General features: G+C 32.4%; 2 protein-coding genes across 4 annotated transcripts; one reads left to right on the top strand and one right to left on the bottom strand.

Moving 5' to 3' along the window:
• Nucleotides 1-2,517: 2,517 nt before the first annotated feature.
• Nucleotides 2,518-5,302, top strand: LOC130744658 (inactive poly [ADP-ribose] polymerase RCD1-like). The gene is made up of 5 exons (XM_057596823.1): nucleotides 2,518-3,350; nucleotides 3,426-3,679; nucleotides 4,062-4,177; nucleotides 4,734-4,877; nucleotides 5,255-5,302. The coding sequence occupies exons 1-5, from the start codon at nucleotides 2,518-2,520 to the stop codon at nucleotides 5,300-5,302; spliced, it is 1,395 nt and encodes a 464-aa protein (XP_057452806.1).
• A 3,983-nt stretch (nucleotides 5,303-9,285) lies between these two features.
• Nucleotides 9,286-11,347, bottom strand: LOC130742508 (reticulon-like protein B12). Of its 3 annotated transcripts, none has more exons than XR_009021173.1 (5): nucleotides 10,977-11,347; nucleotides 10,596-10,782; nucleotides 10,417-10,504; nucleotides 10,244-10,313; nucleotides 9,286-9,654 (listed from the first exon to the last, which is right to left on the bottom strand). XR_009021173.1 is itself a non-coding variant. In XM_057594605.1 (5 exons), the coding sequence occupies exons 1-5, from the start codon at nucleotides 11,078-11,080 to the stop codon at nucleotides 9,617-9,619; spliced, it is 405 nt and encodes a 134-aa protein (XP_057450588.1). In that variant the 5' UTR covers nucleotides 11,081-11,347; the 3' UTR covers nucleotides 9,286-9,616. The 3 variants fall into 3 exon arrangements, 1 of the variants encoding a protein (XP_057450588.1); XR_009021172.1 differs by having other exon boundaries at nucleotides 11,037-11,347; XM_057594605.1 differs by having other exon boundaries at nucleotides 11,059-11,347.
• Nucleotides 11,348-13,544: the final 2,197 nt, after the last annotated feature.

Below are 13,544 nucleotides of genomic sequence, written 5' to 3'. Positions count from 1 at the left end.
TTCTAAAAATAACATTACAACTAGTATTACAAGAGTGCTCAAACTTACACAACCGATCGAGCTTGTTTTTATTCGTAACTATTATAAAATGATTGTTTGTTTACTTGAAATATTGAATTATGAAATTTATTTAAATAGCAATACATACATTCTATACACAAATTATTTACTTTAAAAACACTTAAAAATTATATTTGGTGAAACGGATAAATGTTAAGTAGGAGAAGATATGGAAAAGAACTAAAGGGTAAAAAAAGGAACCTATGTAATGAACATGCCTTTCAGAATTATAAGATTTGGACGGATAAAGCACCCCATGAACAGTCTTCCTTTTCATCCTAGTTGCTTCCATATCCTGTTGATTATTCATCAACATCCACCCTTAAGGTTTTTCCTTTTTTTGTATAAATAGGACCTTTTGCTCCTCTGATTTGACTTGCAACTTTAAAAGAATCAATAAAAGAGAGAAAACCAGTGGTGAAAGATTCGTTGAGGTTTTTTCATGTGTTGTTTTATGTAGTTCAAGGCTCAGGTATATTTCTGAATTCTCTTAGTTTTTCCACTCCATGCTTTTCTCCATTCAGATTTTGAGTGGATTCTGGTCTGTTGCAAAATTTTCATATATGTTTCATTTTTTCAATATGTGGCTTGATTTCAACAAATAAAAGTCATTTGAAAGCTATGTTATCATATTGACGTGGAGCGTGAGAAGTTTTGGGGGGATTTGTTTTGATTTATGTATTTAGCTCAAGTTAGTTTTTACTTTTTAATATACAAATACAAAGTTCTCTCTTTAAAAAATAATTTTTAGATTAAATTCTGTTATCAAAGGCTAACCTGCTTTTATGACGTGCATGTGCAATTTAAATGTTAACTGCAGTGCTCGTATGTAGCCAATTATTCATGTGCCTTTTGTCAATTTTTTGGCATTTCTCAAGTTTATATGATTTTTTCCTTATGCTTTAATTTTTATTTGTGTGGTTCATTATTTACATTTAAGCCTCGTTTGTACTATTATGTTATTATCTTATGTGTTACCCTTTCATGGGAAAATTTTTCAGTCCTCCTAAAGTGTATGTTCCTTTACTTTAAATAACGGCACAAAAAGCAAATTGCCTCTTTTTGAATATAAAAATGAAAAAAGTGCAAATTTGTGTATATGATATATCGAGTGCTAGAAAAGCACTAAAAATTTATTCATTTCATGGATGATGGCAAAGATTTCGATGATGTGTCAAGAGTGGAGACTAGTTTTCCTCAAATGTTTTTAGGTTATACATACCATATCATGGCAAGGTTGAAACTTGTGTGTCCTTTACAACTTTTTTTATGACAACAAAATAAATGAGCTAACTTCCAATAGTCATTTTAAGAAAGACAACTCAGTCATTAGATGTTTTTCTCATATATAGGATTTTTTAGGGCATAAAAAGATTTGAAGACATAAATGGTTTGTTTGGAAGTTGGTGCCTTGTAAGGCACTTCGATATCTACTTTATGATTTTATATGAAATTTCATGGAGGCGATATAAAATGATAAACTCAGTTTCCTCTTGGAATTAAGTACACTGTTTTTTTTTAATTCATTTCCTTATCTATTTACAATTCATCATTATACAATGTTTTTTAGATTTTTTGGACAAATATGATTTCCGAATTTAGTTAGTTTACTTTATACCTTAATTTTGTATTCTTATTTGTTACTGCATGCAACAAGCAAGTGTGGTTTACTCTTGAGCATTTTGTTAACTTGCGACTAAATAGAGTACAGTTTTTTAGTTTATTTGTGTTTTTTCCTATTTTTTTATACTAAAAGAAACAATTTGTTAAGCAATATATAATCTTTTTTTTTTCAGTGTTAGCAATTTTGTATACCCTTCAAACTTGTCTTTTCTTGGATTTTGTTGTCTTTGGCCTCATAAGCTTGATGTAGAATTGAATAATTTTTTCTTGGAATGAAATGAAACTATCTTGTTCATTAAAATGGTTCATGTTCAAGGCTTTCAAAATTTAACACATGACTTGGATGCTATTGAGTACTCTTTTTTGAATCTTATAAGTTAGACATTATGTTTTTTCAAAATTTATGAGATGGTACTGTTGCAATCTTTCATATGTGCAAGTGCTTCATATTACTTTCTTTGTCATAACAAAAGTGATTTTATAAATTAACTCTTCATTATCTATTGTGCCAACTTTATACATGATCCTAGTTCAATGTTGTCAAGAGTTTCAAACATCTAAGGAATTAGTATTAAATATTCCTGATGTCATTGTCTTCATTTTTACTGCCATAATGTCCTTAAACCAGTTGCAGCTCTATGTTGGTTTTCCTTGACTATTGCATCTGATCTTTTACATTTTGGTGTGTTTATATATATATACAGAAGTGGAATCTGGAATTAAATTGAAGCAAACGAAGGCTACTTGTTGTATTGCACGTCTAAAGCGAGTTTCGTAACCAACAATATATCAACACTAATTACTTGCATCACCCACAAGTAGAGTTGTCAAACAATGAAATCGAGTGATTATGAAAGAAAAATGATAACAATTGGTTCTCATAGTGGACAATCCTTTCTTAGGTACTATTTGAAATATAAGAAGATTGAAAGACCTGAAAGAGTGATGCTCTACAACAATGAAGATTGGTTAGACTATCCTAGAGATGTTGTTGACTTGGTTAAGAATGCTTTTAAAATAAAAAAGGAAGCTTTGGAAATAAGGTTAAATGGGCATGATCTTATGTTAGATTTTTTACACATGTGTCAAGTGGACTTGAGCACTAGTTTAAAACAACCCATAGCATGGATTGATGAGGCAGGGAGTTGCTTTTTCCCTGAAGTCCATGTTGCTTCTAATGAAGAATCTTATAACTTATGGGAACCTGAGTTTATGGAATTAAGTATTGAAACCAAAGCGAATGAGGTTGATGAATCCAAGTTGAGACAGTGTAGTAGAGAGTCCAGTGGTGGTGAATCCATTCTGCAGAATCATGTAGGTTTAGTTCCATACAATAAATTTGTACAAGGAAAATTGGTATTGGACTCTGTACAAGAAATGTTCCTTAATGGGATGAATAGTTTTGGAAATACTAATTTTGAGATAGTGGAGACATACCACTGCTCAGGTGCATCAATGCAAGCACGCTTAGAGCTATTCCGGGCACAAGCTAAAATTACAAAAATAATCCATGGGGATGCTAATGTTAGATATGCTTGGCTTCATTTTTCTAAAGAAGAACTATCTACGATGATCGATCATGGACTTGGGCATTGTGTACTATCTACAAACAAATCCATATACGGAGTTGGTGTTCATCTTTCAGCCGTTTCCTGCCCTTATGCCAGGTTATTTTTCATATGATCAACTTTGAAAATAGCATTTTGTATACTAATAATAAGATTTTTTTTTCATATTTACAGTGCTCGTTATTGTCATATTGACGAAAATGGTGTTCGACACTTGGTCCTTTGTCGTGTAATAATGGGGAACATGGAAGTTCTTCATCCTAGCATTGACATCGCCTCTAGTCAATTTCAACCCAGAAACTTTGAATATGATAATAGGGTGGATGACATTCAATGTCCAAGATACTATTTAGTATGGAATATGAATATAAACAGTCACATATATCCAGAATTTGTTGTTAGTTTCAAGGTCAATGAGGAGTCTGAAGGTAATATGCATTGTTCCATAAGTTTATTTTGTGTTTTCTATTGGCATATGTTATTCACATATGTTTTCCAAGTAGAAATAAGTTGTACATTTTGGTTTTATATAATCAGTACTCAAAGGGCTGATCAAAGGCAAAATACTTGATATCTATGATTTATTGTTTCCATTTGGATGAATAATTTCCAATTCATTTTGGTATTAGTTAATAAGGTTTCATCCATAGATTTTTTTTCTCCTTGTTATTTGGTTCTCTTACATTTGACAGATTGTTGACTTAACTTTATAGTTCAATAAAACAACCAACCTAAAGTTATATAGTTAGTGCTATTCCTTTTGAGAAAAATGTTTCTTCTCAATCATTAATATGTGATGTTTTGCTACAGAACATTTTTGTGGAACTGTGAGAGAGAATAATGATTCAAGTGCTAATTCATTTTGGTCTATTTCAGCTAGTCATGTTTCTGGAGACATGTTACGGTCAGCCTCTTCACAGGATAATGTATGTAACTTGATATTGTTTTTCAACTTTTATGTTTTCCAAGTTTTATTTGTTTCTATGTAAAAGGGAATTCTAATACCAACTTTTTAACTAGTTTTTTCATCTAAGAATGCTTTCATCTTTTCTCCTTGTATTTTAAATAAATATTTTTAGTTTTAACTTCTCTTGGAAATAAATATGACATGGTTGTTTTATTCTAAAAAAAAAGAAAAAGTGGTTAGTTTTATATGCCTTTATTTTGTAGAAGATTTTTTAGGTTTGACGAACAAATATTATGCTAATTTTAAGGGATATGATCATGTAAGCATTTTTTTACTAAGTACATCTAGTTCTTCTCACCCTTAAGGAATGTATCTCATTAAGTATCATTGTTTTGGTAACTTATTTAGCTTCCTCTAATGTGTTTATGCTGGAGGTTGGTTGTTTGATAAACATATTCTCGTGTTCATGTACAACTTGAACGAACTTTGTACTTTTTATTTGTCTTCTATTTTTAAATCCTATAATGTTTATTTTTAATGCCTATATGAATTTTTTTTACTGTTGGTCACCTTAGGGGATAGCTGATAATGGGGTTGCAAGCACCCCAAAAATTCCAATATCTCCTTGGCTTCCTTTTCCTATGCTTATTGTTGCTATCAACGATAAGGTTCCTGCCAGTGATATGAGTTTTATCAAATCACATTATGAACTTTACAAGGTATGTACAATAGCTCCAAATTTCTCTTGTTTATCTTCACTTTAAATGTCTTTAATATATCATGCCGTTCTAGTTTAGGTAAGGCAGATTTCCCGTCATGATTTCGTGAAAGAGTTGAGGTTGATAGTTGGAGATACTGTATTGAGAAATACAATAGCAAGTCTTCAATTCAAGGTGCATATTATTTTCTTTTTCATAAAGATTTAATTTGACGCTTGCACATTGTCTTCTAATGTGGTTATACCTTCATGAGGGAACAACTTGCTCAATATAATAGATAACAATTTTTATTTATTTGAGAAATTATTTGTAAAATTTTATGTGGAGTCTTATTTTATTTGGGCATATCTCTTAAATATTTAATTGGTTGCTTGTAGATACCATCAAATGACAAATTGAAAGGTTCCAACCGGATTGAAGGCTGAGATCTACTATCTATAAGGATTAAGGAGCTTAAGAACTTTGCATTGAGAGTTGACTACTTTCAACTTTTTATTTCAACTATATTGTTTGCTCTAGACAAATTTTGTTTTTTCATTATCTTGACATTTATTTCTTCGAGGTACTATGGAAAACATACTTGCTACTAGAACTTCTTCTTTTTTGAAGCATATGTTAAGGTTTTATAATTAAAGTCTTTAATGTGTTAGTGATATATTTGAAATTGCATTTTTTCTTTAAAATGAGTGTAATTCTTATCGAACTTGCATGCTATCCATTTGTAGAAGTTAATGGAATTTAGTTTCCTTTTGCCTAAAGTAGAGTTCGAGTGTTATAATTCAAAAAACAAAATTGTAGGTCTTGAGAATAAAACACCTAAAATCATTTTAAAAGAGTTATGATTTGATTAAAAATCCAGTTGTTAGCCTTTGTTTTGGTTTTTGAAAGAATTGCGAATATATTTAAAAACAAAGTACTCATAATTTATAATAAGGTATTAATATTTGTAAGTTTTTAAAATAATTATTTCTTAGTTAACTTGAAATTGATTTTAACATCATAATAGTTTTTGGCACTTATCATATAACTTTTCCGAAATCTTCTAACTGGTAGTTTTAAATCAATTGAAAATGTCATATAAATGTGAAGCTATAAGTTGGGCCATTCACCATTCTTGAGGTAGACATGATGCTGATATTATTGAGGTTTTTTTTAATACATATTGGGGTTGTCCTTTAGGACCATCATTTTTCTCTTGTTCATCATAAACTTCATTAATCACTTCCTTGGAATCAGTTTGCCTAGTCCCATGATTTTTAGCTAAGGTTATGTTTGGATTGATGGAATGTAAAGAAACAAAACAAAATGAAATATAATTGAATATAATGGAATGACACGGAAATGAATAAAAATATTTTTCCATTGTTTGAATATTTTATGATGGAGCGAAACAAATTTACCACTTCATTATTTAGGTAATCGACAGAGCGAAATAAATTATTAATTTTTTATTTCTATATTACTATTTCTTTTAAAACTTCCAATTTTTTTAGAACAAAGTTTCATTTATATATATATAACATGCTCTTGAGAACAACTCTCTCAAGTGAGAAACTTATTCCAAACCAAACATACTAAGATAAAAACTTCAAAAGACGAATTTATCTATCACAACCTATTTTAGCTAACATATCAGCAACATCATTAGATCTTCTATAAAAATGCATAACATCTAAGCACTCCACCTCTCGCATAATGACATCAATCATATTTAAATCATTCAACAACTTCTAAGGTTTGTGACTTATAAGTAACCCATCCAAGCAAAATCACTTTCAATCAGGATTTGCTGCAAATACAACTTCTTACAAAACAATAAAGCATTAAATATTGTCTTTACCTCTTCTTCATAAGCCTATAACTCCCTCATCACTTTGGAAAAGAACCCACAAATCTCGACATTGCTATTACGCACCACTTCCCTTATACCACTAGGCCCTGACATATTTCTAGAAGACTCATCCACATTGAATTTAAGCATACCCAATGGAGAGGGACACCACAAGTTTTCCCTCTTTTTCACCACCAAATTTTGCACCTAGACATGTTCAAAATTTTAAGAAAAGTCATAAGTCGAGTACAAACACAGCTTCCACTTAGCTTGAACCCACTAAAATATCTAAATGCAAATCTCACACTCCATCGAAGGACCAAACTGAATTTGGAAAGTAACATTGTTCGTCGCCATCCATAGCGACCACCACAACGCATTTGAAATCAAAGACCAAAGCACCAAGTGTGTTTTGATGTGCAACATATCCTATTCCATCAAACAGCCTGCACACGCTTTGAGGAGCACACCAAGCAACTCCTTCCCCACAAAAACAACACAAGGCTACATCTTCCACCTTAATTCCTCGACCCCTCAAGTTATCCGGCCATTACAACAATGCGGATTTAGAAACCTGCAAACAAAAGCACTACTTTGGGTGGAACAAGCTTTCAGATTTAATGTAGAATGGTCCAAGCTAGAGAGTCAAAGATCAGTAGTCCAACTTGAGCACACAACAATTTAACAAAGAACTCGCCACTTCTATCGCACAACGACAACAAGCTGCCCTCACCTACACCCATAATAACATAATTAATTCTCTCAATGAAAGCCCGTTGAATCATAACCTCCCAATCAAAAAATTGGCGTATGTATGAATGAAAGCTTCTAGGACCACCTGCCACCGACGAACACTCTCACATCTGTCTCTCCAATCGATTAACGACCAACACAAAGATACACGGGTTGGGCTCATGGGTAGATGAAGCAACCAACCATGGGTCTAGCTAGAAGCGTACTCGTTGGACGAGGCAATATGACATATGAAATTGTCTCTAAAAGAACGCGCCATATATGTATCCTCCTTGAGCACCATGTCTCAATCCTTTCTCTATTTTGAAAAACTCTGTGGGGGAACCATTAACTAGTATTGTTAAGGTTGTTGTAGACATGCAGTATTGAATCCAAGAAATCCATTTACTACTAAAGCCCATCTCCTCTGGCATTTTAAGTAAGAATATCCATTCAACATTGTCATACGTCTTTGCAAATAATTTTTACACTTTTTGCATGAGAGAGATACGAAGCACAATGTTGTATAATATAAAAGGGTAAAACTAAATAGTAATTGTATAACATTACTTATACTTTTCCTTTCTTTCTCCACTCTTTTTACTTTTATACAGATAACTTAAAAACCATCTCATTTTCCATTTATATTCTTTCCACTCATTTTCACTTGTGTATCCAAACAGAGCATTAAAGTATGGGTATGGAACTTTGACTAACTTTTCCTATTTTTAAGTGTGACTCTAAATTTTGTTATTTTTACCATCATTTTGTAGTACTTCTCTGATTTTCAATTCGACTTCTACGATAAGGATCAACTAAATGAAATTAAAGAAGAGTGGGCTACTTATGTGTGAGCTATTTGGTCATTCAAATAGGAAAAGAGTGCATGGGTTCCTTTTATTTGGCTGTTGTTGTTTATTTTTTATCATGAGATCTTTGAACTGTTGTGCTTTGCTGATTTCAAGTAGTGGGGCTGTTGGGGATGTTGTCAAGCTGTTGATTTTTGGTCGATACAAGAGGCTGATGATGTTTCTTCATTGTTGTTTGTTGTTGTTCAAGCAGATTGTACTGCATTTTTTGTCATTGTTAATTCATGCTTTTAACTGATGTAGATTGCTTGGTTTAATTCCTTGAGAGAGTACGTTCAACAACAATTAGTATTATTTTGGACAAACACTACTACAAAAACACTAATTTGGGATGGATAAATCCGTCGCACAATAGTTAAAAATTCCGTCCCTAAAATATTTTGGGACGGAATTGTGACGCGAAAAATTGCGTCGCAATATTGCTCGTCGCAAAAAATTTGGGACGAAATCTAATGTTCCGTCGCGCATGGGCGACGAATGTAGCGACAGACTATAATGAAATATTGTGACGGTATTTGCGACGAAATGAATAATTATTTTTGTGACAAAATAAATTTTTCCGTCGCAATTGTTTGGGATGTCATTTGGGACGGAATATTATGCATTTTATTTTTCAAAATTAGCGACGGTTTGAATAAAATTCTTTGTGACGGATGATATTATTCCGTCGTAAGGTAGGGACAAAATGTAATAATTTATTTTTTCATAAGGGCGACGAAATGTAATTATTCCGTCGTAAGGTTGAGACGGAATTAGTGACGAAAATAACAATTTTAAAATGACGGAACATAGTCTGTCCCAAATTTTGTGACAAAAAATTTCTGTCACTGAGTTGAAGATTTGGATAAACAGATTGGGACTGAACACACCACAAATGTTTAGCATTTTTTATTTTCTTCACATTTTGATTTTAATTAAATTATTAAGAAATCTCAAATTAATCTGCAATAATAACTAACAAAATATGAAAATAACATTAATCAAGAATCAACTCTTCATTGATCAGAGATAAATGAATTTCAATTAATAACAAGCTTCATGTAATTCATAAAGATCGCACCTATACAAAAAATACCAAAATCTGTAAAAAGTTACTTCTTTTCAAGCCACATATACTAAGCATGCTGGTTCCATACACCTTCAAAGCTCTTTCTACCATCCTCTTCTATCTTTTGAATTGCTTCAATTCCAGCATGTCCGGATTCAAAACTGCGGAGCTTCTCAATTTAAGAATCCTCCTCAACCCTCTTTTCAAGCCACATATACTAAGCATGCTGGTTTCAATACTTCCTTCAAAGTCCTTCCCTCTACCTGCCCTTTGTCATCATCTGAGTTCCTTCCCAAGCTGCAACAATAGTTTTGTGAGCTTTATTAACATATCCGTGTAACAACTTATACATGATGCTTGCTACACAGAAGAGAAGCACAAAATATTCACTTTATAGACAATAATGAAAGGGGAGGATTTAACCAAAATGTATCAGGCTAGAAATTTTCAGAAAACAGAAATTTAATATTAGTCTTTAGAAACATATTAATTCTAAATGTACAAGGACCAAAGACACTTAAAGAAAATAGTCACTTGCTTGTAAACAGTACGCAAATAAAGAAGAGCAATAGAGACAAATTAGCTGGTACGAAACTTCTCCAATATGGTTACTAGTTTTCATGTCTAGTGAATAAAAGTATATTTAATTTAACATGCTAGTCCAATTAATGCCATAAGAAATTTACCTGCGAGTAGCACTCAATAACTAGTCTAAAGAGAATACATGAGTTAGCATCTAAAACAATAAAGGATAATATACCATTTCTTAGTATAGTTTAGTATCATTGTGGTTCTTAGCATGCATCTACAGTTAATTGTCAGTAACTTACCAATTGAAAATAGGAGACAAAATCAAAGAAATTAAAACTTAAGCATCTTGACATACCGGGAAATGGTGAGAAGATGCAACCCTTGGGTAAGTCCATAGACATTATGCTTCCACAAAGCCTTCTTTCCTGCATTCAATAACTTTAATATTCCATATCTTTAAATTTCACAAGTGAAATAACATGGAATATAAGAGACGAAGCAGGGGAGGCACAAATAGAATATGCATACCAAAATCTTTGGCATGAACACATGCTGTCGCAACTTCTCAGTAGAGATTGCAATCAAAATCATCATGAATGCAAAAATTTGACAACCTCTGCTAGCAAAATAAATTAAAAGCAAATGGTTAGATAAGAACATAAAGTGCACAAACGACTACAATAGATTAAAAAGTTACAGAGTCTCACTTGTGAAGTAAGGTATGAGCATTAGACCACAAAAATAAAAGCGTGATCGAAAGAATCAAAATGTGACAGACTGGAGTAAGAAGGTGGTATTCAAGAAACTCAAAAAAGAGCCAAACAGCAGTGGCAGTGGCTCTTCCAAGTGCACCAGCAAATACCTTCTTGTTCTTCCACAAGAGAACATCAGCAGCTGCAGTTACAAGAAATTAAAAAAAATTGAAACTTTGTTTCTCAATTTGTGAATCATAAACTAGTAAAGTAAGATTTAAGTTAACAATGTTTTAGCAGTAAGATTCAAGTTAAGAAATCTTGAATAAAACGATGAGTTCTATTGGAAAAGTATACCATAAGAAAATATTAAGAAAAGATCTTAACTGATATTACCATTTACAAGTACAATGCATTCAAATTGGAATTTAACAAAATGTAGGATTCAAAATCTACTTTTTAGCGATCACAGATTTACGAGAAATAGAGAGAGATTTCATATGCTTTCCACCGCCGAGGACAGAATGGACAGGCTTCTCGCCGCCGTCACCGTAATGCGAGTCCGGAGCTCTTGTCAATAAAATTAATGCGGCCTCACTCCTCCATCGGATTCCACCCTCAACCGACGCTGCTATGTCGAAGGAACACCCAAGAGCCACCACAGACCACTCCTCCTTCCTCGATCTACATCACGATTTCAGCCACCCAGTTGTGCAGCGATTCTTCTTTCTTATTTCTTATGCGGCTCTCTCCGACACTACAAACAAACTTCATTTAGCATTTAGGTTTGTGTTTTTTTCTTTTCTTTTAATATACATATTAATAATATTATTATTAATTTATTGTATTACTTTGTGAAAAAGAATAGAAATTATATGAAGTTGAAAGAAAAAAAAATTGTTGGTAAGACTATTAATTAATCAAGATGAGATAGAAATGTTTAATTAACTAACTTTATAATTAATTAGCTAATTGGGCAATCATATGTGTAAGTTGTGTTCGAGGGGTTATTGTCTATCGTTGGCCTCTATGGTAGAACCAGTTGGGGCCTGAGAGGCGGTGGTTTAGCCTATGACGGATGTTAGCGGTTCGAGTCCGCTTATCTCCAACTCGTGAACTTAGTCGATCCAAAGCTATATGATAGCACCCAATTTTTACGATCCGGCAGTTTGATCTATATGCAATGAAATATGAAATGGTGTGGTGGCCTATTAGATTATATTAGTCAATCACTACTGACTTGCACCATCTTGGCCTTTAACTCATTGATGTGACCTTACAAATGTTTCACTTTGTCAAAAATCAGGGTAAGTGTCAGCCACTTAATAATGAGTGCTTGCGACGTCTGAAGCACACTGACTTCACGCCTTTTCAGAGACCATTAACTGCAATGAAATTAAAGTAAGCAAATAACACGGTTGAAGTGAATTCAATTTAAAAGCGCGCTAGGGATCCTGATTTCGTTAACCCTCCCCCTATGTATCTCCCCAAACAGTTACAATTATGAATCAAATTATTATCAAAGTGCTAAGCCTAGATGTTCACTTATCAATTCCTTGCATAAATGTCCCTTCCAATTAATTAGTGATAGTTAATTCCTTAGTACATAATCCTAATCAATTAGAGATGAAGTTCAATTTAATTCAGGAAAACACAAGCAATTTGTTACCCTTATTCTTAAGGTGCACAAACCCTTGCTCAAGTTCTCCCCAAATCCCTAAATTCTACCAATTTCCCAATTGCATAGAAAATAGTAAGACAAACTATGGCAATAGAAAGTTTCAATTAAACCAGAGGAGAAATTCAAGAACTAAAATAGAAATCATAATCATAACTGAAACTTGGTTCAAAACTTAGTTTAAAGGAAAACTAGATCAATCACCCTAACACTAAGATGTTTAGCCACACATCATTATAAAAATCACAAGAAAGTAGAAGAAAAACCTAAAGAATAAATGCCCAAATTCTTCTTCAGCTTTAACGTTGTCCTTTCTCCTCCTACGATTGCTTCCTTTGTTCACGTTCTACCAATATAATATATACTAGTAAAGTGGCCCGCGCATTGCACGGGCTTTTTGTTTAAAAATAATTAATTAATTAAAATATTTTTTTTTGAAAAACTAAAATATTTTTTGATATTATATTTATTGAGATTTCTATTTAAAAATAATGATAAAAGTTTAATATTTAGTTTAGTATCTTTTTACGTATTTTAATATTTAATGATATATTAAAACAAACAAAAAATACTCACCCAAAAAATAGAAGAACTTAAAAAAAAATTATTAAAGAATGAATGCATTATATTACAAACAAAAAATACTCACCATAACTCACAAATTTTTTTTATTAAAATAAAAAGAATGAATGCATTATATTTGAAAACAGTTTTAACTTTTAAAGAATGCAAACCGTAATAGCAGGAGAGAGAAGAAAACAGTTTTAAAGAATACAAACCGTAATACCAGGAGAGAGAAGAGAGAGGAATGTGAAGAAAATAAAAGACCAAGTCACGGATTGGAGAGTGAAACACACGCATAGATAATTTGAAGAGAGAGAATGTGTGTAATTGAGATAAATGTTAAGGTGGATAAATGTGAGAGAGAGTGTGATATTTGAGTATCTCACTCTCCAGATTGAGGACTCAACTTTATATAATAACAGAGTGGATTTGATCTATATGCAATGAAATATGAAATAGTGTGGTGGCCTATTAGATTATATTAGTCAATCATTACTGACTTGCACCCTCTTGGCCTTTAACTCATTGATGTGACCTTACAAATGATTCACTTTGTCAAAAATCAGGGTAAGTGTCAGCCACTTAAGAATGAGTGCTTGCGACGTCTGAAGCACACTGACTTCACGCCTTTTCAGAGACCATTAACTGCAATGAAATTGAAGTAAGCAAATAACACGGTTGAAGTGAATTCAATTTAAAAGCGCGCTAGGGATCCTGATTTC

This window comes from Lotus japonicus, chromosome 3, assembly GCF_012489685.1.
Source record: "Lotus japonicus ecotype B-129 chromosome 3, LjGifu_v1.2".
NCBI classification, from domain to species: domain Eukaryota; kingdom Viridiplantae; phylum Streptophyta; class Magnoliopsida; order Fabales; family Fabaceae; genus Lotus; species Lotus japonicus.
The sequence above is the reverse complement of the archived record's forward strand: the minus strand, read 5'-3'. Positions and strand labels throughout refer to the sequence as shown.

Excerpts from the sequence above, each read along its gene's own strand:
- LOC130744658 (XM_057596823.1), top strand. The coding sequence starts at position 2,518 with ATGAAATCGAGTGATTATGAAAGAAAAATGATAACAATTGGTTCTCAT. Across the intron at positions 3,680-4,061 it reads GGTCAATGAGGAGTCTGAAG|AACATTTTTGTGGAACTGTG; the intron begins GTAATATGCATT and ends GTTTTGCTACAG. Across the intron at positions 4,878-5,254 it reads CACATTATGAACTTTACAAG|ATACCATCAAATGACAAATT; the intron begins GTATGTACAATA and ends GGTTGCTTGTAG.
- LOC130742508 (XM_057594605.1), bottom strand. The coding sequence starts at position 11,080 with ATGAAATCTCTCTCTATTTCTC. Across the intron at positions 10,783-11,058 it reads GAAATCTCTCTCTATTTCTC|CTGCTGATGTTCTCTTGTGG; the intron begins GTAAATCTGTGA and ends TTGTAACTGCAG. Across the intron at positions 10,505-10,595 it reads GCTCATACCTTACTTCACAA|AGGTTGTCAAATTTTTGCAT; the intron begins GTGAGACTCTGT and ends TTTTGCTAGCAG.